The sequence below is a fragment of the Scomber scombrus genome, chromosome 2 (assembly GCF_963691925.1).
Source record: "Scomber scombrus chromosome 2, fScoSco1.1, whole genome shotgun sequence".
Taxonomy (NCBI): Eukaryota; Metazoa; Chordata; class Actinopteri; order Scombriformes; family Scombridae; genus Scomber; species Scomber scombrus.
This window is the reverse complement of record NC_084971.1, coordinates 34,948,008-34,972,171: the sequence shown is the minus strand read 5'-3', so window position 1 is coordinate 34,972,171 and position 24,164 is coordinate 34,948,008. Positions and strand designations below refer to the sequence as shown.

At 39.2% G+C, this 24,164-nt stretch overlaps 4 protein-coding genes across 4 annotated transcripts; 2 read left to right on the top strand and 2 right to left on the bottom strand.

Moving 5' to 3' along the window:
- Positions 1–1,465: 1,465 nt before the first annotated feature.
- On the bottom strand, positions 1,466–3,112 carry LOC133987237 (E3 ubiquitin-protein ligase TRIM39-like). Its single transcript, XM_062426537.1, has one exon. The coding sequence runs from the start codon at positions 3,110–3,112 to the stop codon at positions 1,466–1,468; it is 1,647 nt and encodes a 548-aa protein (XP_062282521.1).
- A 2,394-nt stretch (positions 3,113–5,506) lies between these two features.
- On the bottom strand, positions 5,507–10,521 carry LOC133999506 (E3 ubiquitin-protein ligase TRIM21-like). The gene is made up of 2 exons (XM_062438708.1): positions 10,406–10,521; positions 5,507–8,839 (listed from the first exon to the last, which is right to left on the bottom strand). The coding sequence occupies exons 1-2, from the start codon at positions 10,461–10,463 to the stop codon at positions 7,191–7,193; spliced, it is 1,707 nt and encodes a 568-aa protein (XP_062294692.1). The 5' UTR covers positions 10,464–10,521; the 3' UTR covers positions 5,507–7,190.
- A 2,994-nt stretch (positions 10,522–13,515) lies between these two features.
- Positions 13,516–15,156, top strand: LOC133999646 (nuclear factor 7, brain-like). The gene has a single exon (XM_062438906.1). It carries the CDS (start codon positions 13,516–13,518, stop codon positions 15,154–15,156), a length of 1,641 nt encoding a protein of 546 aa, XP_062294890.1.
- Positions 15,157–19,979: 4,823 nt separating this feature from the next.
- On the top strand, positions 19,980–22,402 carry LOC133987226 (zinc finger protein RFP-like). The gene is made up of 3 exons (XM_062426525.1): positions 19,980–21,373; positions 21,407–21,485; positions 22,256–22,402. Exons 1-3 carry the CDS (start codon positions 20,001–20,003, stop codon positions 22,400–22,402), a joined length of 1,599 nt encoding a protein of 532 aa, XP_062282509.1. The 5' UTR covers positions 19,980–20,000.
- The last annotated feature ends 1,762 nt before the right edge of the window (positions 22,403–24,164 follow it).

The window sequence follows — 24,164 nt, the reverse complement described above, 5'->3', positions numbered from 1 at the left end:
GCCCAAAGTCAGATGACATACTACCACCAGATAGATAGATCCAATTTATTGAGCCACATAAAGACTAATAACTAATTGCAATTACTAAAACAAAAAATATATAATTTCCTCTGGCAACATTTCTGACTTATGTTCATTTGACAATTGTAAGAATTTTATGACAGAATTATTCATTATTTTAATCAAGGAAACAAAAATAATGTTGAATCTATAGTTTAATTTGTCATGTCAGAAATGAAAAGGGTGTACTTGTCTGTCTTGAACTGTAAGTTTTGTGTTAATGCTGGTTGTTGAAACACAGTAAATATAATCAGTTGTACTCACCGGTGTTTGAGTCAGTCGTTGAGAAAGAAGTTTAACTTTTCTTCAGACAGAAACAGACAGTTGTGTTGACTGCAGCTCCTCTGAATTAACTTTCTCTCCTGTAGTTGTTAATAAATCAGATAAGGAAGTTGAGAGGTGTGTGCAGTCTGTCCCTGCCTTTATCAACCTGTCCTATCTCTGTGTGCTGTTATGCTGCCCTCTGCTGGACACAGGAGGGAACAAACATCAATGACTTTGAGACTTCTTCTGCACATGATTTAACTGCAGTGATAGTGTAAAGTCTTTTATTCTGTTCTGTCCTCCTAAAAACATGACATAAAATAAAATAAAACAGTGTTATTTAGTGTTAGTACCCTTTTTGAAAGCACTGCAAGTCCTTTTGTAGCAATCTTGTGCTTTGAGTTAAAAAGCGATATAGCTTATCAAAGGGGCCGGTAGACGTGGAGTGTGATGCCCAGAGTAAGCAGCTCTGTCGGGCTGAAAACTGACATGTGTCACACGTCTGTTTCTTGTACCCAATCCACTATCTTAACATGCTCAAACAGAGATTAAGGTTTTATAATGAGACTCTATTTATGTATGCATTTATGTTATATTGTAATTGTAATTGGTTGCCTTTATTTTAACATGTACCCCAGGAAGAGTAGCTGTTGCCTGGGTAACAGCTAATGGGGATCCAAATAAACTAAACTAAACTAAACCTCAGACATTCAGAAACATTCATTCATTTTCTTTACTGGATGAAAACTGCTGAGGGTCAATCTCAACCAATCTCAGCTGACACTGGGTGAGTGTCTAGGTAAACCCTGCACAGGTCACCAGTCGAACACAGGGCTGACATATACTATAGAGACTATTCTGTCCTCACGATTGTGTGACTGTGGAATGCTAGACAGATAACGAACAAAGACGTCAGTGAAACCGTGTTCTTGCAAAAACATGTGGCTTTACTGGTGGTTGTTTCTGTAAAACTGAGTACAATACAAAGCATGTATCAATATATACTGCACAGATATGAAAGTATAAATAGGTAGATGTACAAACTGATTAAATGATTAAACATGAAATAAACAACTTTTTAAATTGTGAAATTGAACCTTTCTCCTTTTACCCAGTAAGTTGCTGATCTTTAGAGATTTGATCAGGCTGTGTGATTGACAGGATGGATGATCAACGGGGCGGAGTTTGTACCACCATAATTAACACCAGGACTGAAGTATGGGTAGAGTTTCTCAGTGAAGGAGCAGCTAGTAAAGGAGTAGATAAGAGCTGCAGCATCTACATCATAAAAGGAGACCAGACCCTCCTCATAATCCACAAACACCCCCACCTTCTGAGGGTGAGACTTCAGAGAGAGATTAATTAAACAACCAGTGAGAGCTTTGTACTCATACCCATTTCTAAACCATATAGACCAGTAACCATTTTGAGGGCACAGTCTGATTTCTCCCTTCCTGTCAATCGACTCTCTGGCCACTCCTAAAGTCCAGTCAGTCTTCTCTTTAACCTGAACCTCAAAGTAAAATCTGCCTGAAGAGAAACTCTGCTTGCTTAAAACATTTGGGTAACGTGTAAATCTCTCTGTATTGTCTGGGAGTTTCTTCTTCACATCACCATGATTTACTTGTTTCTTGTTTTTAGACAGGATGAGATTAGGATGTGCTGTATCAGGATCAAGAGTCACATTCACTGCATACTGCTGGGCCCTCTTCAGCTTGTCCTTAGAACGCATCTTCTTCATTTGTTTACTGAGCGTCTCCTCAAACTGAACCACAGCTTTCACCACAGTCCCCTCATATGATGGTGGACGGACGCTGACCTCTGTCCAGTCTTTGGTGGGTGGAGCAGCTTTCAGGGACGGGAAGTTTTGGAGGAGGTGGAGGTGGTCTTCAGAGTGTGAGAGCTTCTCCACCTCAGAGCTTCTCTTCTTCAGCTCAGAGATTTCCTGTTCCAGCTCTTTGATGAAGTCTTCAGCCTGTTTCTCTGTTGTTCTTTGCTTCTCTTCAATCGTATCAATGAACTCATTCAGGCTTCTCTCAACAGACTCCTTCAGAGCGGCGAAGACCTGAACACCTTCTGCTTTCTCTCTGTCTGCAGCTTCCTTACTGAGGTCAACTGAGTGTTTGATCTCTAGAATCTTCAGTCGTCTCTTCTGGATCATCTCCTGAATTTCCGCCTCTGTCTTCCCCAGCTCTGCCTTCTTTCCTTCATATTCTTCTTTCAGAGGAACAAACTCATGTGTCTTGTGGTCTAAAACAGAGCAGAGCACACAGACATATGTCTGGTCGGTCTTACAGAACAGCTCCAGAGGTTTATCGTGCTTCATACATATCCTGTCTTCCAGGTTCCCCACAGGGTCCATCAGCTGATGTCTTTTCAGGCCTAAAGCTGTCAGATGAGGCTTCAGGTGAGTCTCACAGTAGGAGGTCAGACACACCAGACAGGACTTCAGGGCCTTCAGTTTGGTTCCAGTACAGACGTCACAGGGAACTTCTCCTGGTTTGGCAGCTTGTTGCTCTGAGCTGCTGCTGCTGGCTTTCTGTTGAGCTTCCTGTCTGAACTGAGAAACAACCTCATTGAGCAATGTGTTGACCTTCATGTCAGGTCTTGTGTAGAAAACCTTTTTACACAGTGGACACGGGTACTGGTCATTACTGTTCCAGTGTTCATTGATGCAGTTTTTGCAGAAGTTGTGTCCACATGGTGTGCTGACTGGATCAGTGAACACATCCAGACAGATGGAGCACAGAAACTGATCTTCAGATTTCAGACAGCTGGCAGCAGACATATCTACACATGTAGAGAGAAAAAGTTAAAGTTTAAAAAAGTAATTAAATAAAAAAATTCATCACAAGTAATAATAATAATAATAATAATGCATTATATTTAAAGGCGCCTTTCAAAGCACTCAAGGACACCTTACATGGCACATAAAACACGACAACAGTACATCAAACAATAAAACAATAAAAAAGTGACGTACATACATATCTAAGTATACTTAACAATATCAACACCAACAACAGAAAAGGAGGGCAGAAAGAATATTAACAATTCTTAAAAGAGACAACACCCATTTTACTTAGTATGAAAGAAAAGAAAGACATGTTTTTTTTATTTCTGGTTCTGCCTTGGCTTGTACTCCACCTCTATTGTTTAGGCATGATTATAGTGACATGCATTTGACACATGGTATGTAGCAGTTAAAAATATATCTGAAGGTCTTGCAGAAGCAACAGTCCATTTACAGCTGTTTGTCCTGTAATGTTGTGACCTTTTCATGTAATACTTCTTTCATATCAAGCAGCTGACCATATATGGTATTTTGAGGGCGTCGATAACGCACTCAATATTACGGGAAAGCACAATCATTTATAACAGATAGGATTTATCATGTTAAGCAGCTCATTTATGACCTGATATTTCAGGTCATAAATATGTTTGATGAATACGACGTAGCTCACTCACACAACTTCATCTCACGAAAAAAGTAAAATCAGTTTAAGATAAGAATATGAAAATGTTTGTGCATGAGGCCCAATGAGTTAACACCTGTCATGTGAAATGTGTTATATAAATAAACTTGACACGAAATGCTTTTCAATAACCTTATCAAAAGTCAATTGGTGGAGCGTTCATGCTCCTGATGTATGCAATCTTAAAGTCAGTCCAAAGTTCAGCTCATTGTCCTTTAATGTTTTAACCTTGCTAAAGTTATTTGATAAGAAAACAATGTACATCATAGTATATTAGGTTATTATGTTAAAACCTGCTTAAAGATAATGATGCAACAGGTGCAGCAGCTCCTCACAACAAGAACTAATGAACTATTTCATCAATGCATGTTTAAATGTTCCTCATCAGTCTTGTTGGAATATAACTAAGATATTGTTTTTGATGAAGAATGAATATATTTTAGCTTTAAAACAAACTTGCCCAAAGTCAGATGACATATTACCACCAGATAGATAGATCCACTTTATTGATCCACATAAAAATTAACAACTAATTGCAATTACTAAAATATAATTTCCTCTGGCGACATTTTTGACTTATGTTCATTTGACAATTGTAAGAATTTTATGACAGAATTATTCATTATTTAAATCAAGGAAACAAAAATAATGTTGAATCTATAGTTTAATTTGTCACATCAGAAATGAAGAGTGTACTTGTCTGTCTTGAAATGTAAATGTTGTGTTAATGCTGGTTGTTGAAACACAGAAAATATAATCAGCTGTACTCACCAGTGTTTGAGTCAGTTGTTGAGAAAGAAGTGAAGAACTCAGTTTAAGTTTTCTTCAGACAGAAACAGACAGTTGTGATGACTGCAGCTCCTCTGAGTTAACTTTCTTCTCTCCTGTAGTTGTTAATAAATCAGATGAGGAAGTTGAAAGGTGTGTGCAGTTTGTCCCTGCCTTTATCAACCTGTCCTCTCTCTGTGTGCTGTTATGCTGCCATCTGCTGGACACAGGAGGGAACAAACATCAATGACTTTGAGACTTCTTTTGCACAGGATTTAACTGCAGTGATAGTGTAAACTCTTTTATTCTGTTCTGTCCTCCTAAAAACATGACATAAAATAAAATAAAACAGTGTTATTTAGTGTTAATACCCTTTTTAAAAGCACTGCAAGTCCTTTTGTAGCAATCTTGTGCTTTGAGTTAAAAAGCGATATAGCTTATCAAAGGGGCCGGTAGACGTGGAGTGTGATGCCCAGAGTAAGCAGCTCTGTCGGGCTGAAAACTGACATGTGTCACACGTCTGTTTCTTTTACCCAATCCACTATCTTAACATGCTCAAACAGAGATTAAGGTTTTATAATGAGACTCTATTTATGTATGCATTTATGTTATATTGTAATTGTAATTGGTTGCCTTTATTTTAACATGTACCCCAGGAAGAGTAGCTGTTGCCTGGGTAACAGCTAATGGGGATCCAAATAAACTAAACTAAACCTCAGACATTCAGAAACATTCATTCATTTTCTTTACTGGATGAATGCTGCTGAGGGTCAATCTCAACCAATTTCAGCTTAGTTAAACCCTGCACAGGTCACCAGTCAATCACAGGGCTGACATATACTATAGAGACTATTCTGTCCTCACGATTGTGTGACTGTGGAAGGCTAGACAGATAACGAACAAAGACGTCAGTGAAACCGTGTTCTTGCAAAAACATGTGGCTTTACTGGTGGTTGTTTCTGTAAAACTGAGTACAATACAAAGCATGTATCAATATATACTGCACAGATATGAAATTAAAGTATAAATAGGTAGATGTACAAACTGATTAAATGATTAAACATGAAATAAACAACTTTTTAAATTGTAAAATTGAACCTTTCTCCTTTTACATGTGATATGACAGATGAATATTTTAACGTATAATAAACATACAGCAAGATAAATAACTCAGATTTACTACATGAACTGTAAATGTTACAGATGGTAGCAATTAGCCAGTTAGCTGACTGTAGCATGAAGTAGCCAATACTCATTTATCAACAAAAACATTCCTATCACAGAACAATTTCACAGTGCAAATAATTAGTTAAACAATATTTTCCATCTTTATTTGCAGACATATAATCTCAAAGGCTCAAATAAAGAAGACTGTTTCTGCTGTATACTGCTCGCTGTTTTTTGCTCAATTGAATACAAAGCATGGAAGAAGGAAAACTAAACTTAAAGTCTGTGTAAAGTAAGAATAAATATGTGTTCTGAGTTTGACATACCACAGAAAAGTGTGTTGTTAACCACTCTGCCAAATTTGAATGTTTAAAAAAATCGCCAAATATATGAAATTAGGCTTCAAAGTTGTGTAAAAATCAACCTATTTCTCTTCTCCCAAACGCTGTGGCAGTGCCCGCCGAGTCCGCTGAATCCCCGCCCCCTACCAAGTGTCATCTGTCAATCAAAGTCACCACCTCTACCAGAAACATGGACGCTAATTCTGAGTGCTTTCTGCTGCTATCTCAGCTGCTAACTCGGCGGCTAGCTCGTCGGCTAACTCGGTGGCTAGCTCGGCGGCTAACTCAGTTGCTAGCTCGGAAGCTAACTCGGCGGTTAGCTCGGCGGCTAACTCAGTTGCTAGCTTGGCAGCTAACTCGGGAATTAGCTCAGTTGCTAGCTCGGCAGCTAACTCGGCGGTTAGCTTGGCCGCTAACTCGGCGGTTAGCTCGGCAGCTAACTCGGCGGCTAACTCAGCTAACTGGCTAACTGTAGACTGTAGTAGTAGTAGTGTGCGCTGAATGTATTTATACCTCTACAGCAGCAGGGGGTTTATGCTAAACACTGCCGGGTTACGTTATGCTTGGCTGAATACTCAATTCTGATTGGTAAAAGGGTGGGTACTAATTCTCAGTGAAGGGACATCTCAGCATTTTGACAGTTCTAAAATGAAGCACTAAAATTTGATTAAGGGTTTATTGAAACTGATTTATTATTAACATCTAACTGACATGCAATTGAATTACTAAATGTAAATATGTACATACCTGGCTGCATTTCATACAAGAACAAATGTCTTGATATATGGTACATCACCATAGACACCTTAACCAGTGGTGAAGAGGTGAATTAATCAATAGAGACACTATGCAGTGACCACACTAATAATATTCTAAAGTTTACACTGTACTTTATGAATTACCATTAATTACCATGAATGAATCCTTTCATTGTTTGTTTTGTTTTTATGTCTCCAATCCTGTAGATAAATATCCTGGTATTCACTGCTGTGCCAGTATTGTGGTATCAATACTTGGTCTGGTCTATATTTTCGCAGTGGACATTAAACATAGAAATTAGTTTAATAAGTATATGCATTGCTGCAATACTAATTGCTGATCATTAGAAAAATCATCATGCTGTGTGATTGACAGGACAGATGATCAGAGGGGCAGAGTTTTTACCACCATCATTATTACAGGGACTGAAGTATGGGTAGAGTTTCTCAGTGAAGGAGCAGCCAGTAAAGGAGTAGATAAGAGCTGCAGCATCTACGTCATAAAAGGAGACCAGACCCTCCTCATAATCCACAAACACCCCCACCTTCTGAGGACGAGACTTCAGAGAGAGAACTACTGGAGGATTATTACAAGCACTGTACTCATTTCCATTTCTCAACCATATAGTCCAGAAACCATACTGAGGTCTCAGAATGATTAGTCCCTTCCTCTCGATCGACTCTCTGGCCACTCCTAAATTCCACTCAGTCTTCCCTTTAACCTGAACCTCAAAGTAAAATCTGCCTGAAGACAAACTCTGCTTTCCTAAAACATTTGGGTAACATTTAAATCTCTTTGGATTGTCTGGGAGTTTCTTTTTCACATCACCATGATGTACTTGTTTCTTGCTTCTAGACAGGATGAGTTTAGGATGTGCTGTATCAGGATCAAGAGTCACATTCACTGCATACTGCTGGACCCTCTTCAGCTTGACTTCAGCGAGCAGCTTCTTCATCTGTTTACTGAGCATCTCCTCCAGCTGAGCCACAGCTTTCACCACAGTCCCCTCATATGATGGTGGACGGACGCTGACCTCTGTCCAGTCTTTGGTGGGTGGAGCAGCTTTCAGGGATGGGAAGTTTAGGAGGAGGTGGAGGTGGTCTTCAGAGTGTGAGAGCTTCTCCACCTCAGAGCTTCTCTTCTTCAGCTCAGAGATTTCCTGTTCCAGCTCTTTGATGAAGTCTTCAGCCTGTTTCTCTGTCATTTTCAGTCTTTCTTCGATTGTTTTGTTGACTTCTGCCTCACCTCTTTTAATAGACTCCATCAGAGCGGTGAAGACCTGAACACCTTCTGCTTTCTCTCTGTCTGCAGCTTCCTTACTGAGGTCAACTGACTGTTTGATCTCTTGAATCTTCAGTCGTCTCTTCTGGATCATCTCCTGAATTTCAGCCTCTGTCTTCCCCAGCTCTGCCTTCTTTCCTTCATATTCTACTTTCAGAGGAACAAACTCATGTGTCTTGTGGTCTAAAACAGAGCAGAGGACACATACATATGTCTGGTCAGTCTTACAGAACAGCTCCAGAGGTTTATCGTGCTTCATACACATCCTGTCTTCCAGGTTCTCCACAGGGTCCATCAGCTGATGTCTTTTCAGGCCTAAAGCTGTCAGATGAGGCTCCAGGTGAGTCTCACAGTAGGAGGTCAGACACACCAGACAGGACTTCAGGGCCTTCAGTTTGGTTCCAGTACAGACGTCACAGGGAACTTCTCCTGGTTTGTCAGCTTGTTGCTCTGAGCTGCTGCTGCTGGCTTTCTGTTGAGCTTCCTGTCTGAACTGAGAAACAACCTCAGTGAGCAATGTGTTGATGTGAAGTTCAGGTTTTGTGTTGAAAACATTTTTACACAGTGGACACAGGTACTGGACATTACTGTTCCAGTGTTCATTGATGCAGTTTTTGCAGAAGTTGTGTCCACATGGTGTGCTGACTGGATCAGTGAACACATCCAGACAGATGGAGCACAGAAACGGATCTTCAGATCTCAGACAGCTGGCAGCAGACATTTCTACACACAGAACAAAAGTTACATTGTAAAAAAAAAAAAAAAAAAAAAATTATTTAAGAATTCATTTCAAGTGAATTACATATATATCTAAGTATGCTTACAAGAAAGATATCAACACCAACAACAGAAAAGGAGGTTGAAAGAAGAAAGAATGTTAAGAATCCTTAAGAGACAACACCCATCTTACTAGAAAAGAAAGACATGTTTTTTACAGAAGGTTTGAGTCTTCATTCATATTCATTGTATTTTTACTGTAATATAAAGTATAGGTAATCTGAACTTCAATTCACATGACAAGAATCATTATGAAATGAAAATCATTACGTTTTCTTTCTGAGGAAAGCTGAAGTTCTATGAGGAGAAATGCATAATCATGCCTAAACAATAGAGGTGGAGTATGAGCCAAGGCAGAACCAGAAATACAGGAAAAGTACACCAGCACACTCAATTGAATTTGTCAGTGACACACAAGTCTGTGTTTCCTTCTTTAGAAAACTTTACCTGAGTTCAAAGATTTTTCATCTCAAGGTGTCTGAATCGCTGAAAACCTTTATGGTATTTCAGCAGGTTTTAACAGAGAATAAACTATAAATCAGCTCATGGTGCCCTCAGTCATTATAGTGTGACTCTATGGGACTAAAATAAAGATTCTGCTCGTTTTCACACACTTTAAATATAACTAACAGCTTTCTTAAAAAACGTGATAGCTATTTGGATTTAGTTTTCCACAATGCAAACAGACTATTTGTTCATTAGCCTACTTTAATTCATTTCTTTTTATGTCTGTGACGGTGCCTGTTAGGGTTGAGGCAGTGTTCACAGTACGGGTAATTTCTTTCTCATTCGTTGGCTTTATCTGGACCTTTAATTCCCTCCATTTACACTACTAAATAATATTCGTTTCTGTTTATCTATTTCTGAGAACAGGACCTCAGTCTCAGAGCCCACGCCTGTCATGTGAAATGTGTTATATAACCTTATCAGTCAGTTGGTGGAGCATTCATGCTCCAAAGTCCAGCTCATTGTCTGTAATGTTGTTTGATAAGAAAATAATGTACGTCATAGTATATTAGGTTATTATGTCAAAACCTGCTTAAAGATAAATATCCAACAGGTGCAGCAGCTCCTCACAACAAGAACTAATGAACTAATGTAGCACTGCATGTTTAAATGTTCCTCATCAGTCTTGTTGGAATATAATTGAAATATTGTTCTTGATGAAGAATTAATATATTTTAGCTTTAAAACAAACTTGCCCAAAGTCAGATGACATACTACCACCAGATAGATAGATCCACTTTATTGACCCACATAAAAACTAACAACTAATTGCAATTACTAAAACAAAAATATATAATTTCCTCTGGCAACATTTCTGACTTATGTTCATTTGACAATTGTAAGAATTTTATGACAGAATTATTCATTATTTTAATCAAGGAAACAAAAAATAATGTTGAATCTATAGTTTAATTTGTCATCTCAGAAATGAAAAGTGTACTTGTCTGTCTTGAAATGTAAATTTTGTGTTGTTGAAACACAGTAAATATAATCAGCTGTACTCACCAGTGTTTGAGTCAGTCGTTGAGAAAGAAGTGAAGAACTCAGTGTAAGTTTCCTTCATATAGAAACACAGTTGTGTTGACTGCAGCTCCTCTGTGTTAACTTTCTTTTCTCCTAAAAGTTTCGTTTCTTCTGTAGTTGTTATTAAATCAGATAAGGAAGTTGAGAGGTGTGTGCAGTCTGTCCCTGCCTTTATCAAACTGTCAACTCTCTCTGATGTGTGCTGTTATGCTGCCCTCTGCTGGACACAGGAGGGAAACACAGACAACTTGTACAAACCTCAATGACTTCTTTGAGACTTCTTCTGCACAGGATTTAACTGCAGTGATAGTGTGAAGTATTAAAAGCACTGCAAGTCATTTTAAAGCAGGTTTCAATCTCATGCTTTGACTTAAAAATCAATATAGCCTATCAAAGGGGCCGGTAGAAGTTGACTGTGATGCCCAGCCACCTGATAAATCCACCACGGGGCATAACGGTCCCCATTCAATTTACTGTAATTCAAAGGTTTTACCATCAATTTATAGTCTTTCCTGAGTCGTCCTCCAAAGAAGCATCTACAGAGTCGGCAGCTCAATTAAAGGACCAGAACAGTTTTTAAAATCAGGAAACAATCTAATGGCAGATACAGATAAAGATAAATTCTGTGAAATTACACAATAAATGGTGGTAAGATACACTTTAAATCCCCAGGAACAAGTAAGTATTTTATATGGATAGATTCATACAAAGAAGTTACACCATAAGTTCTGGGAGAAAATTTGGTAAATGATGAGGAGGTACACTGTAAAACTTGAATTAATGAAAGTTACTGACCAGAGAAGCTTTTATTATATGAATTAAAGGTGATTTAGACCTTTCAGCCTCCCAGTGAGCATCATACTAACCCTGTCCCACGTTAGGAAATGTTCATTCACTGCACACACCTCTCAACTTCCTAATCTGATTTAGTAACAACTACAGGAGAGAAGAATAACACTACGGAAAACAGAGCAAAATGTCTCTAATGATAAAACTCATCATGTGACAGATGTGTATGTGACTATAATCATGTCTAAACCTGAAAGAGGAAACCTGCAAAGAGAAGAGCTTCAACTCCTGAAGTAAAACTGGAAGTTAGTCAGAAACACGAAGAGCTGCAGTCCACACTTCTGTCTGAAGAAATATTAAAGCGAGTTCTTCACTTATTTCTCAACAATTGACTCAAACACTGGTGAGTACAGCTGATTATATTTACTGTGTTTCAACAACCAGCATTAATACAAAACTTACAACTCTGCTCAAACAGGAAGTTACACCCTTCATCTCAAATCCACATCTGTCAAATAAACTGAAGTCAGACTCGTCTCCAGAGCAAATTTATTGTACTGTCATCTGACTGTGTGCATTGAAAACTAGAATACATTAATTAGAAATGAAGAACAATGTTTCCACTATATTTCCAACAACACTGATGAAGAAAACTGAGGCATAAATTGATAAATTGGTTCACTTGTTGTTGCTGCACCTGTTGGATCTTTACCATTATGGAACTTTTGGCATTTCTTGTTAAACAACTTCTACTTTTCAAATAATGATTCCTGATTGTTTTTATTAGGCTAATTATTCATCAGTGAAGCAAAGGAGTGCACTGCATTAAAGGACAGGTTCATGATTTCTCAAATCTGTCTTAAAACAACAGTCAGGTATGGAGGATCAAAAGTGATATAAGTATAAAAGTAATAAAGCATTTTATTAATGAATAACTATTTAGCCTCTACTTTCAGTTTCTCTTTTTAGCTTCTCCTTTATGTTTTACCCTTAGCTTCTCCTTTATGTTTTACCCTAAGCTTCTCCTTTTAGACCCTCCTTTTAGTTTCTACGTTTTAGACTCTCCTTTTAGCTTCTCCTTTTAATTTCTCCTTTTATCCACCACACTGCTTGCTAATCAAATGTATGTCTTCACGTGTGAAAAAATGAGTTTGATCTCTCAGAAATACGTGACGAGGGTACGACTTCTTAACACTGAATTTCGTGATGGGGACACGTAATGTGGGGACATACAATCCGTGTGTCCACCACGAAAAGAGGATTCCCATTGATTTTACATTGGTATTTTTTCCCTGATGGGGACACGTAAATTTGATACATTGCGTGCACCCATCACGGAATTCAGTGTTAACAGGGGTCGTGCCCCTGTCACGTATTTCTGTGAGATCAGGTTGCAGCAAATCTGGAAGCTTGTCAGCCCAACAGCCACAGTGGCTGTGATATGTTGGGATATCAATAATCAGGTGCAGATACTTCATCTTCTGTGGAGCGGGTTTAATTGTAGGAACCATATTTACAACTTACAACATGAACAACATGACGATACAGCTTTTTTCTGGCTCTGCCATATACACTCTGTACATGGCTCTGTATCGTCCTACTATACTAGTAGCAGTGGAGCCCTCTATTGGACTTGAACTGTAATAACAAACAAATGAAGCATAGTGTTAGTTCATGCAGGACAGGAAGTCATAGGCCCCAGCTGTAATCAGCTGACAGCCACTGATTGAATCCGCACAACTTATCAGTCACACACCAATCACAGCCATTCTCACCACAAGGCGGTCCCTTTAAATATGACTCCCATCTACACTGATCTAGCTTAACCATTGCTCACACTGCTGCTGGCAAAGCTTGCCTCCACCTTTCTGGTTCAGGGTCCCATCATGGCTCTAGGGTCAATCTGCAATTCATGTCTTTCTTTCGGCCCACTCCAAGGGGGTCTTGCATTGCGCTCTCTGTTTCAACGCCAAGTAAAACTGTATTACCATTTGTTGCAATAAATGGTTTAATCTATGACGAGAGTGTTCCTGACTGAACAGGCAATTCATGACAGTGGGAAACTGCTAGACGACTGTTCCAGTTTGGTCCCTGACACAAACATTAGAGACATTAGTGTTACAGCAGCAACTTGACATAAACAATTAGGTCGGCATTCTTAAGTGAAGTTGAGCTACATTGAGCAAAAGGCTTTCAACATGATTTTTGCATCATGATTGCAATCCACTTATTATTTATTAATCCACTAATCACCACAATATTTGTATAATTCACATTTTCACTTTTATTCTCAGTGTGTAGATATGTCTGCTGCCAGCTGTCTGAGATCTGAAGATCAGTTTCTGTGCTCCATCTGTCTGGATGTGTTCACTGATCCAGTCACCACACCATGTGGACACAACTTCTGCAAAAACTGCATCAATGAACACTGGAACAGTACTGATCAGTACCTGTGTCCAATGTGTAAAGAGACTTTCAACACAAGACCTGAACTTCACATCAACACTTTCATCTCTGAGATGGTTTCTCAGTTCAGACAGGAAGCTCAACAGAAAGCCAGCAGCAGCAGCTCAGAGCAACAAGCTGCCAAACCAGTAGAAGTTCCCTGTGACGTCTGTACTGGAACCAAACTGAAGGCCCTGAAGTCCTGTCTGGTGTGTCTGACATCCTACTGTGAGACTCACCTGGAGCCTCATCTGACAAAGTCAGGCCTGAAAAGACATCAGCTGATGGACCCTGTGGAGAACCTGGAAGACAGGATGTCTATGAAGCACGATAAACCTCTGGAGCTGTTCTGTAAGACCGACCAGACATGTGTCTGCATGCTCTGCTCTGTTTTAGACCACAAGACACATGAGTTTGTTCCTCTGAAAGAAGAATATGAAGGAAAGAAGGCAGAGCTGGGGAAGACAGAGGCTGAAATTCAGGAGATGATCCAGAAGAGACGACTGAAGATTGAAGAGATCAAGAACTCAGTTGACCTCAGTGAGGAAGCTGCAGACAGAGAGAAAGCAGAAGGTGTTCAGGTCTTCACCGCTCTGAAGGAATCTGTTGAGAGAAGCCTGAATGAGCTCATTGAGACGATTGAAGAGAAGCAAAGAACAACAGAGAAACAGGCTGAAGACTTCATCAAAGAGCTGGAACAGGAAATCTCTGAGCTGAAGAAGAGAAGCTCTGAGGTGGAGAAGCTCTCACACTCTGAAGACCACCTCCAACTCCTCCAAAACTTCCCGTCCCTGAAAGCTGCTCCACCCACCAAAGACTGGACCGAGGTCAACGTCTGTCCATCATATGAGGAGACTGTGGTGAAAGCTGTGGCTCAGCTGGAGGAGACGCTCAGTAAACAGATGAAGAAGCTTTTTGAGGTTGAGCTGAAAACGGTCCAGCAGTATGCAGTGGATGTGACTCTTGATCCTGATACAGCAAGTCCCTGGCTCATTCTGTCTGATGATGGGAAACAAGTAAATCATGATGATGTGAAGAAGAATCTCCCAGACAACCCAGAGAGATTTTCTTATTGTGCTATTGTGTTAGGAAAGCAGAGTTTGTCTTCAGGCAGAATTTACTTTGAGGCTCAAGTTAAAGAGAAGACTAAATGGGATCTAGGAGTGGCCAGAGAGTCGATCGACAGGAAGGGATTACCCTCTCTGAGTCCTCAGTATGGTTACTGGACTATATGTTTGAGAAATGGAAATGAGTACAAAGCTCTTGCTGGCCCTACAGTCGATCTCTCTCTAGAGTCCCAGCCTCAGAAGGTGGGGGTGTTTGTGGATTATGAGGAGGGTCTGGTCTCCTTTTATGACGTAGATGCTGCAGCTCTTATCTACTCCTTTACTGGCTGCTCCTTCACTGAGAAACTCTACCCATACTTCTGTCCCTGTCTTAATGATGGTGGTAAAAACTCTGCCCCTCTGATCATCTGTCCTGTCAATCAAACTGTCTGATCTAGTTTTTTATGATCAGCAACATATTGAGCAGTGCCAACAATTCATTAACTTCATGAATTAAGAGCTTGAAAATCTAGTGAACATCCCAAAGTTTGTTAAGATGAAATCTACAGTGATTAATTTAGCTTCAAGATCAGAACATATACAGACATATTATGTGTATGTGTCTCTGTTATAAGGAGTAGAGCTTTTAAAGTGCAAATAGATGTGTTTACTGGGGTCTGTAATACTCAGTGATGTAGTGATAAGTTAGTATTACTGTTAGTATCTAAATGAATGCTCTATGGATGCAGTTGTACTTATATACAGTCATTTTGCCTTTAAGATTTACTGACTTGGTGTGAAGGTTAATCAGCTGCGTGTATAATTCTGTTGATCTTTATAGATGTTAAAAGAGACGATGATGACATTTTACTTCAAAGCTACTTGAAGGCTATATATGGGAATAATGTAGTTTTAGGAGATTATAAATCGTATGTAATGTTATCTAATCTGATCTAATAACTGCAACTGTATCATGTGTCAATAAGAAACATTTTTCTGTAAATCTCTATAACATGTAGACATGACACATTATATTGTTTAATGACTTTGCAAATATTGATGTATAATTGTTGGATTTTGACACAGTTGCTAAAGAGCAGATTATGAATAAACCATAAATCCTCTGATTCTTTTCTAACTCTAAAATCTTTGTGGATCAATGTGTTTGAGCTGTTGTGGTGTCTGATGTTACAGCCTGTAGATTAACTTTGCTTTATTCTTAACCCTCCTGTTGTCCTCGAGTCAAGGGAGGAAGAAGGCTGGAAGGTAAGGAGGAAGGAAGGATGGAAGGGAGGAAGAAGGAAGGAAAGGAGGGAGGAAAGAAGGAAGAAAGGGAGGAAGAAGGAAGGAAAGGAGGGAGGGAGGAAGGGAGGAAAAAGGAAGGAAAGGAGGGAGGGAGAAAGGATGGAAGGGAGGAAGAAGGAAGGAAAGGAAGGAGGAAGGAAAGGAGGGAGGGAGGAAGATGAAAGGAAAGAAGGGAGGGAGGAAGGAAAGGAAGGAAGGACGGAGGAAAGAAGGAAGGTAGGAGGGAAGGAGAATTTGACCCGGGAGGACGACACGAAGGTTAAACATATAAACAGTTGGAGCTCACAAATGAATAATGTTCATTCACTGAAGAGACATTTAAGTCATAACATCAGAGCTTCACCCAGTAACTGAAAGGTGAAGTTCAGGTGTGAGCTGTGATTCTGGGGAAAAAACAAAAGTACGTCAGACAGAGTTTGATGCTCACAGCGAGAACTAGGTCTGGGAATCCTTAAAAAGAATTATGAAAGCAGTACCAATCCAAGTACCCTTAAAGTGATACTGGTACCAGCTGAGTGATTTAGTAACAACTACAGGAGAGAAGAAAATACAAGTATTACATGAAAAGGTTAAAACATTACAGGACAAACAGTGAGAAACCCTTTGGACTGATAATACGTTGTTTTTTTTTACAAGACCTCTGAAAATAAAGGCACAAATCTCTGCACACCTGAGTAGTGGCAGGTGCATAGAAGGCACATGCAACCAAAAACTGGAAGAAAAAAAAGCTCCCGCACACTGTCTCACTCACTTGTGGTTAGTTTTAATGAGTAACAATGTTTCGGTCCCTCAGAACATCATCAATTATCATGGGCAGCATTATCACACTTTAATATATATACATACCAGAGCTGCCTCAATCATCCAATGAGACGACTTAAAAGATCACTGGCTAATTGAAGGGTTGATACTAATAATGTGTGTCATTTGTCAGCCAATAGAATGAGGATTAGAAAGAATAGAGAAAAATAAAATATGGTTAAATACACTAGAATTAGATACACTTAAAAACATGATGTCACTTGATCAATAAATATGATCTATAAAAATCTCTGGTCAAAAATACAACATAGGGTGCAAGCTAGAAATAATAGATTTGCAAGACCTCTACAAGAGCTCATCATGTTACAGAGGAATGTGATAATGGTCACGTCTAAACCTGAAGGAGGAAACAAACCCCCGTAAACAAGCTGCAGGAAGAGGTGGAGTATCCCTGCAAAGAGAAGAGCTTCAAGTCCTGAAATAAAACTGAAAGTTAGTCACAAACACAAAGAGCTGCGATCAACACAACTGTCTTTTTTTCTCTCTGAAGAAAAATTAAACTGAGTTCTTCACTTCTTTCCCAACGACTGACTCAAACACTGGTGAGTACAGCTGATTATATTAACTGTGTTTTAACAACCAGCATCAACACAAAACTTACAGCTCTGCACAAACAGGAAGCTCACTCTTCATTTCATTGTTCAAAACTGAAGTCAGACTCATCGCCAAAGGAAATGTACTGAACTGCCACCTGACAATCTGCACGTTTATTTTAAAGCTAAAATACATTTAATATTAATGAAGAACAATATCTCCATTATATTTCAACAACACTAATGAAGAAAATTGTGATTACTGTAAAAACCGATGTATAAGATGCACCTTTAATGCAATTTTTTTTTCATTTAAAAGTGGGGTGCGTCTTATACACTGATGAGGTGTATGAGGAAGGACGCACCCCACTTTAGGACACTGGTGAATGTGTCCTATTCACCAGTAAAATACAGTGAGAGGTTAGATCTTGTTAGGGAATTTTCCATCATTAATATGCACTGGGTCGAACTAGGCTTTGCGGTCATAGCAATGCCACACCAAATGTTGGGTTAAGACACTGTCTCCCCTTGAGATAGTGGTAAGCAGTGAGTCTGATCCTTTTGGGGAAGACAGGAGGCTTTCTTATAGTGTTGCTATAGCAGCCGAGGTCAGATATGTGTTTGACTGTTTTCCCTGAATGGGGTAAAGGTAACTGGAGTCAGAGGTTTGATATAGTGTTGGATGTAGGACAAAGGTCCAGAGTGTCTATAGACCAGTAGACTAAATTCTGTATATTGTAGATGTGTTGGATCTGCCCATATTTGGGCATGGCTCAACCTGTGGCATTATCTGTGTGGTTTAAAGTCTATACTCGGAGGAGAGAAACTTCAGAATTGAAGGGAGCATCAGAACATAACTTGTACTGATCATTCATTCACTTCTCCTTGATCAAGTAAATGAACCTTTTCAATACAAGACATCCTGGACTCCTGTCTACTCTCTCCATTGACATATGGGCTGCATAATTACAATCTCTAACAGATCTTGATATGATTATAGGTATGTAATGTAAGGCCGTCCACACTAAGAATGATAACTATCACAATAACTATAAACATAATGATTGTGACTGGAGTGAGCATTCAGGTACACACTGTATTAAATATGTAAAGTTACTGCTTTCTAATAAAAGGTTTAATTGAAACTCAGCCTAACCCGAAACAGGTCTGAGTTAATATACCGGTCCAGTTCAGTTAAGCAAATCATTACAGGACCATTAACCCAACACACAGTTTCAGGTGTTATATGTGTGTTTTGTTGCATTTCAAATAAAAGTAAATTGAAAAGTTTTGGAGTTTAAACGTATATGTTTATATATTAATAGCTAGTGATGCATTCAAATAAACTAGTCTTCATTAGAAAAGCGTTTTTCTCCGCATGACACCCCCCAAAATAGACTGGATCTTATACATCGGTGTGACTTAGTTCATTGTTGATGTGAGGGGCTGCTGCACCCGTTGGATCATTACATTTATACAGGAAAATTATTTTCAGATTTAGAAATTTCTACTGTCAATTTTTTCTAAAAATCATTGCTGATATGATTATTAGGAAATTATGGCACATTAAAGGAAAGGTTCACTTTTTTGTCAAATCTGCCTTAAAACAACAGTCAGGTATGGAGGATCACAAGTGTCACAGACAGTAATAAAAGTGATTTATTCATTTAGAACTATTTAGCATCTTTTTCTAATGTCTCCATTTAGCTTCCACACTGCCTGCTGTCTTTGTTTGAAAACCAAAGACTGTATATAAGAAATGGACGTAACATCCGTGACGTCACCCATTGGTTTGTGGACTGCTGCTTGGAAGCGAATAGTATCGGATCTGAGCAGCGCCATCTTGAAAATGTCCAGTGCATGCCGGGTAAAAAAAAAACACGGATTCTACTTATATGGGCATCAGGAGGAGCATGAGGCGCCCTCCTGAACCTGTGAACCAATCAACCTGTCAATCACCACGTAGCCACGCCCTAATGCATACCCTGCTTTATCGTCACATATAAAATCAGGGAGGCCAAAATGTCCCAAATGAACATCATACTGCATTGAAGAAGGCTTTAAACTAGCGATTGAGACCATAAACACATTTTGAAAATGTTTACTGAGGTTAGAAATCAAGTGAGAAGTTGGTGAATTCTCCATTGACTTGTATAGAGACGGAAGTCCTTTTGACACCAAAACGGTCGCCCCCTGGTGGTCTTTTGATAGAATGCGGCTTTAAGTAACTTCCTTGTTGGACTCATTTCAGAGGACCGGAGATCCCCGCCTGGTTTGCACCCAGCTCTGTATCATCCTACTATACTAGTAGCAGTGGAGCCCTCTATTGGACTTGAACTGTAATGACATACAACTGCCAATTCATGACAGTGGGAAACTGCTAGACGACTCTTCCAGTTGGGTCCCTGAGACATTCATGTTTGAAACATTAAAGACATTAGTAGTACAGCAGCAACATGACATATATTAAAATATATATGTATGGTATGGTATTCTTAAGTGAAGTTGAGTTACATTAAACAAACAGCTTTTATCGTGATTTTTTTTCATTGTGACTGTAACGCTTGACAAACATTTGATATTTCTGTAATTAATTTGTTTTTTCCACATGTTTTCACTTTTTATCTTTGTGTAGATATGTCTGCTGCCAGCTGTCTGAGACCTGAAGATCAGTTTCTGTGCTCCATCTGTCTGGATGTATTCACTGATCCAGTCACCACACCATGTGGACACAACTTCTGCAAAAACTGCATCAATGAACACTGGAACAGTGATGACCAGTACCTGTGTCCAATGTGTAAAAAGGTTTTCAACTCAAGACCTGAGCTTCACATCAACACCTTCATGTCTGAAATGGTTTCTAAGTTCAGACAGGAAGCTCAACAGAAAGCCAGCAGCAGCAGCTCAGAGCATCAAGCTGCCAAACCAGAAGTTCCCTGTGACGTCTGTACTGGAACCAAACTGAAGGCCCTGAAGTCCTGTTTGGTGTGTCTGACCTCCTACTGTGAGACTCACCTGGAGCCTCATCTGACAGCTTCACGTCTGAAAAGACATCAGCTGATCGACCCTGTGGAGAACCTGGAAGACAGGATGTGTATGAAGCACGATAAACCTCTGGAGCTGTTCTGTAAGACCGACCAGACATGTGTCTGTGCACTCTGCTCTGTTTTAGACCACAAGACACATGAGTTTGTTCCTCTGAAAGAAGAATATGAAGGAAAGAAGGCAGAGCTGGGGAAGACAGAGGCTGAAATTCAGGAGATGATCCAGAAGAGACGACTGAAGATTCAAGAGATCAAACACTCAGTTGACCTCAGTGAGGAAGCTGCAGACAGAGAGAAAGCAGAAGGTGTTCAGGTCTTCACCGCTCTGAAGGAGTCTGTTGAGAGAAGCCTGAATGAGCTCATTGAGACGATTGAAGAGAAGCAAAGAACAACAGAGAAACAGGCTGAAGACTTCATCAAAGAGCTCGAACAGGAAATCTCTGAGCTGAAGAAGAGAAGCTCTGAGGTGGAGAAGCTCTCACACTCTGAAGATCACCTCCACCTCCTCCAAAACGTCCTTTCCCTGAAAGCTGCTCCACCCACCAAAGACTGGACAGAGGTCAGTGTCCGTCCACCATCATATGAGGAGACTGTGGTGAAAGCTGTGGCTCAGCTGGAGGAGACGCTCATTAAAGAAATGAAGAAGCAGTTTGAAGCTCAGTTGAAGAAGGTCCAGCAGTATGCAGTGGATGTGACTCTTGATCCTGATACAGCAAATCCTGAGCTCAGTCTGTCTGATGATGGGAAACAAGTAAACCATGGTGATGTGAAAAAGAATCTCCCAGACAACCCGAAGAGATTTTCCTACTGTGTGAGTGTGTTAGGAAAGCAGAGTTTCTCTTCAGGCAGATTTTACTTTGAGATTCAGGTTAAAGAGAAGACTGAGTGGAATTTAGGAGTGGCCAGAGAGTCGATCAAACGGAAGGGACAAATCAAACTGAAACCTCAGGATGGTTACTGGACTATGTGGTTGAGAAATGGAAATGAGTACAAAGCTAGTAATAGTCCTCCAGTCGATTTCTCTCTGAAGTCTCAGCCTCAGAAGGTGGGGGTGTTTGTGGATTATGAGAAGGGTCTGGTCTCATTTTATGACGTAGATGCTGCAGCTCTTATCTACTCCTTTACTGGCTGCTCCTTCACTGAGAAACTCTACCCATACTTCTGTCCCGGTCTTTATTATGGTGGTACAAACTCCGCCCCTCTGATCATCTGTCCTGTCAATCAAACTGCCTAAACTTATTTTCTTTCAGCAATTTAGTAAGCAATAAAGCATTGCCAACAATGTACAGTATCAATGTAGACTCTGTCTGAATAAACAATGGGCAAATTATTGATACTACAATACTGACACTGCAGTCATTACGTACATGGCAATAGACTAGATTCACTGTCATTCATCTTAAAATATGTATATATTCAGTGGTAATGTACAATATAAAGTTGATTTAATCAGGATGAGATTAATGTAATCTAATGTAATTACTAAAACAAAACAAAAAAGTAATAAATATTTTTTTTCTGGCAATTTTTTTCTGACTTGTGTTCATTTGACTTGTAAGAATTTTATTACAGAATTATTCATTACTTTAATCAAGGAGACAAAATAATGTTGAATTCTATAGTTGAATTGTCATGTCAGAAATGAAGAGTATACTTGTCTGTGTTGAACTGTAAGTTTTGTATTAATGCTGGTTGTTGAAACACAGTAAATATAATCAGCTGTACTCACCAGTGTTTGAGTCAGTCGTTGAGAAAGAAGTAAAGAACTCAGTTTAACTTTTCTTCAGACAGAAACACACAGTTGTGTTGACTGCAGCTCCTCTGAGTTAACTTTCTTTTCTCCTGTAGTTGTTACTGAATCAGATGAGGAAGTTGAGAGGTGTGTGCAGTCAGTCCCTGCCTTTATCAACCTGTCCTCTCTCTGATGTGTGCTGTTATGCTGCCCTCTGCTGGACACAGGAGGGAAACACAGACAACTTGTACAAACCTCAATGACTTTCAGACTTCTTCTGCACAGGATTTAACTGCAGTGATAGTGTGAAGTATTAAAAGCACTGCAAGTCATTTTAAAGCAGGTTTCAATCTCATGCTTTGACTTAAAAATCAATATAGCCTATCAAAGGGGCCGGTAGAATTTGAGTGTGATGCCCAGCCACCTAATAAGTTCACCACGGGACATAACTGTGCCCATTCAATTTACTCTAATTCAAAGGTTTTACCATCAACTTATAGTCTTTCCTGAGTCGTCCTCCAAAGAAGCATCTACAGAGTCGACAGCTCAATTAAAAGACCAGAACAGTTTTTAAAATCAGGAAACAATCTAATGGCAGATACAGGTCAGTACAGTTTCAATCAAAATCCCTGGAGTGTGGGTGAAGATTGCCTTCCAAACTCACATGCATAAAAAGTGATTTTCATAACTGCCATAAGCTAAGGACACCTCATCTATATACATACCGATTGATAAATGGTGATAAGATACACTCTAAATCCCTTTTACTTTGTTGTCTTGTTTTATCACCACATTTAAGTCCCAGTTAGAACCAGTCAATATTTTATATGGAAAGATTCATACTAAGAAATTACAGCATAAGTTCTGTGAGAAAATGTGTTAAATGATGGGGAGGTACACTTTAAAACTTGAATGAATGAATGAATGTTACTGACCAGAGAAGCTTTTATTGTATGAATTAAGGTGATTTAGACCTTTCAGCCTCCCAGTGAGCATCATCCAAAACTGTCCCACATCAGGAAATGCCCATTGATGGCTGAGCGTTTGATAAAGGCAGGGACAGACTGTACACCTCTCAACTCCCTAATCTCATTTAGTAACAACTACAGGGGGAAAAAAATACAAGAATTACATGAAAAGGTTAAAACATTACAAGACAAACAGTTAGCTGAACTTTGGACTGACCTTAAGATTTGTTTTTCTCTTATTGTGAAATTTTCTGTGAGCTGGAACAGAAGTAAAATGTCTCTCTAAAGATTGAACTCATCATGTGACAAATATATGTGACTTTCCAGGTCATGTCTAAACCTGGAAAGGAAACGGAAACCTCAGAAACCAGCTGCAGGAAGAGGTTGAGCATCGCTGCAAAGAGAAGAGCTTCATTTCCTTAAATGTTAGTTAGAAACACGAGGAACTGCAGTCTTTTTTCTCTCTGAAGAAAAATTAAAGCAAATTTGTCACTTCTTTCTCAACGATTGACTCAAACACTGGTGAGTACAGCTGATCATATTTACTGTGTTTCAACAACCAGCTTTAACATAACACGTATAGCTCTGCTCAAACATGATGAAACAACTACTATATTCCACTTATGCAGAAAATGGAGACATACATTGATAAATTAGTTCATTAGTTGTTGTTGCGAAAGGCTGCCGACCCTGTTGGATCTTCATCTTTAGGCAAGATTTCCTCTGAATTATTTTCTTGTTAAACAACTACTTTTTAGACAATTATTTCTCATGTGATTATCAGGCTAATTATTCATTAGTGAAGTAAAGGCATGCATTGCATTAAAGGACAGGTTCACAATTTCTCAAATCTGTCTTAAAACAACAGTCAGGTGTGTAGAATCACAAGTGTTATGGAAAAAGTAATAGTGTTTTATTAAAGCTGCAGTTGGTAAGTCTTATAAAAGTAACTTTTTGTCATATTTGCTAAGACTGTCACTATGTAAAGACAGCATTACATGAAACTAGTAATCTGTAAAAAACAAAAAAACAAACAAAAAAACAAGCTTATTTAGCT

Bases quoted from the DNA above. Each gene is read 5' to 3' on its own strand.
- LOC133987226 (XM_062426525.1), top strand. From the start codon at position 20,001: ATGTCTGCTGCCAGCTGTCTGAGACCTGAAGATCAGTTTCTGTGCTCC. The intron at 21,374-21,406 runs GTGGTTGAGAAA...GTACAAAGCTAG, and splicing joins CAGGATGGTTACTGGACTAT to TAATAGTCCTCCAGTCGATT. The intron at 21,486-22,255 runs GTCTCATTTTAT...TTTCTCCTGTAG, and splicing joins TGGATTATGAGAAGGGTCTG to TTGTTACTGAATCAGATGAG.
- LOC133999646 (XM_062438906.1), top strand. From the start codon at position 13,516: ATGTCTGCTGCCAGCTGTCTGAGATCTGAAGATCAGTTTCTGTGCTCC.
- LOC133987237 (XM_062426537.1), bottom strand. From the start codon at position 3,112: ATGTCTGCTGCCAGCTGTCTGAAATCTGAAGATCAGTTTCTGTGCTCC.
- LOC133999506 (XM_062438708.1), bottom strand. From the start codon at position 10,463: ATGAAGGAAACTTACACTGAGTTCTTCACTTCTTTCTCAACGACTGAC. The intron at 8,840-10,405 runs GTGAGTACAGCT...TTCTGTGTGTAG, and splicing joins AACGACTGACTCAAACACTG to AAATGTCTGCTGCCAGCTGT.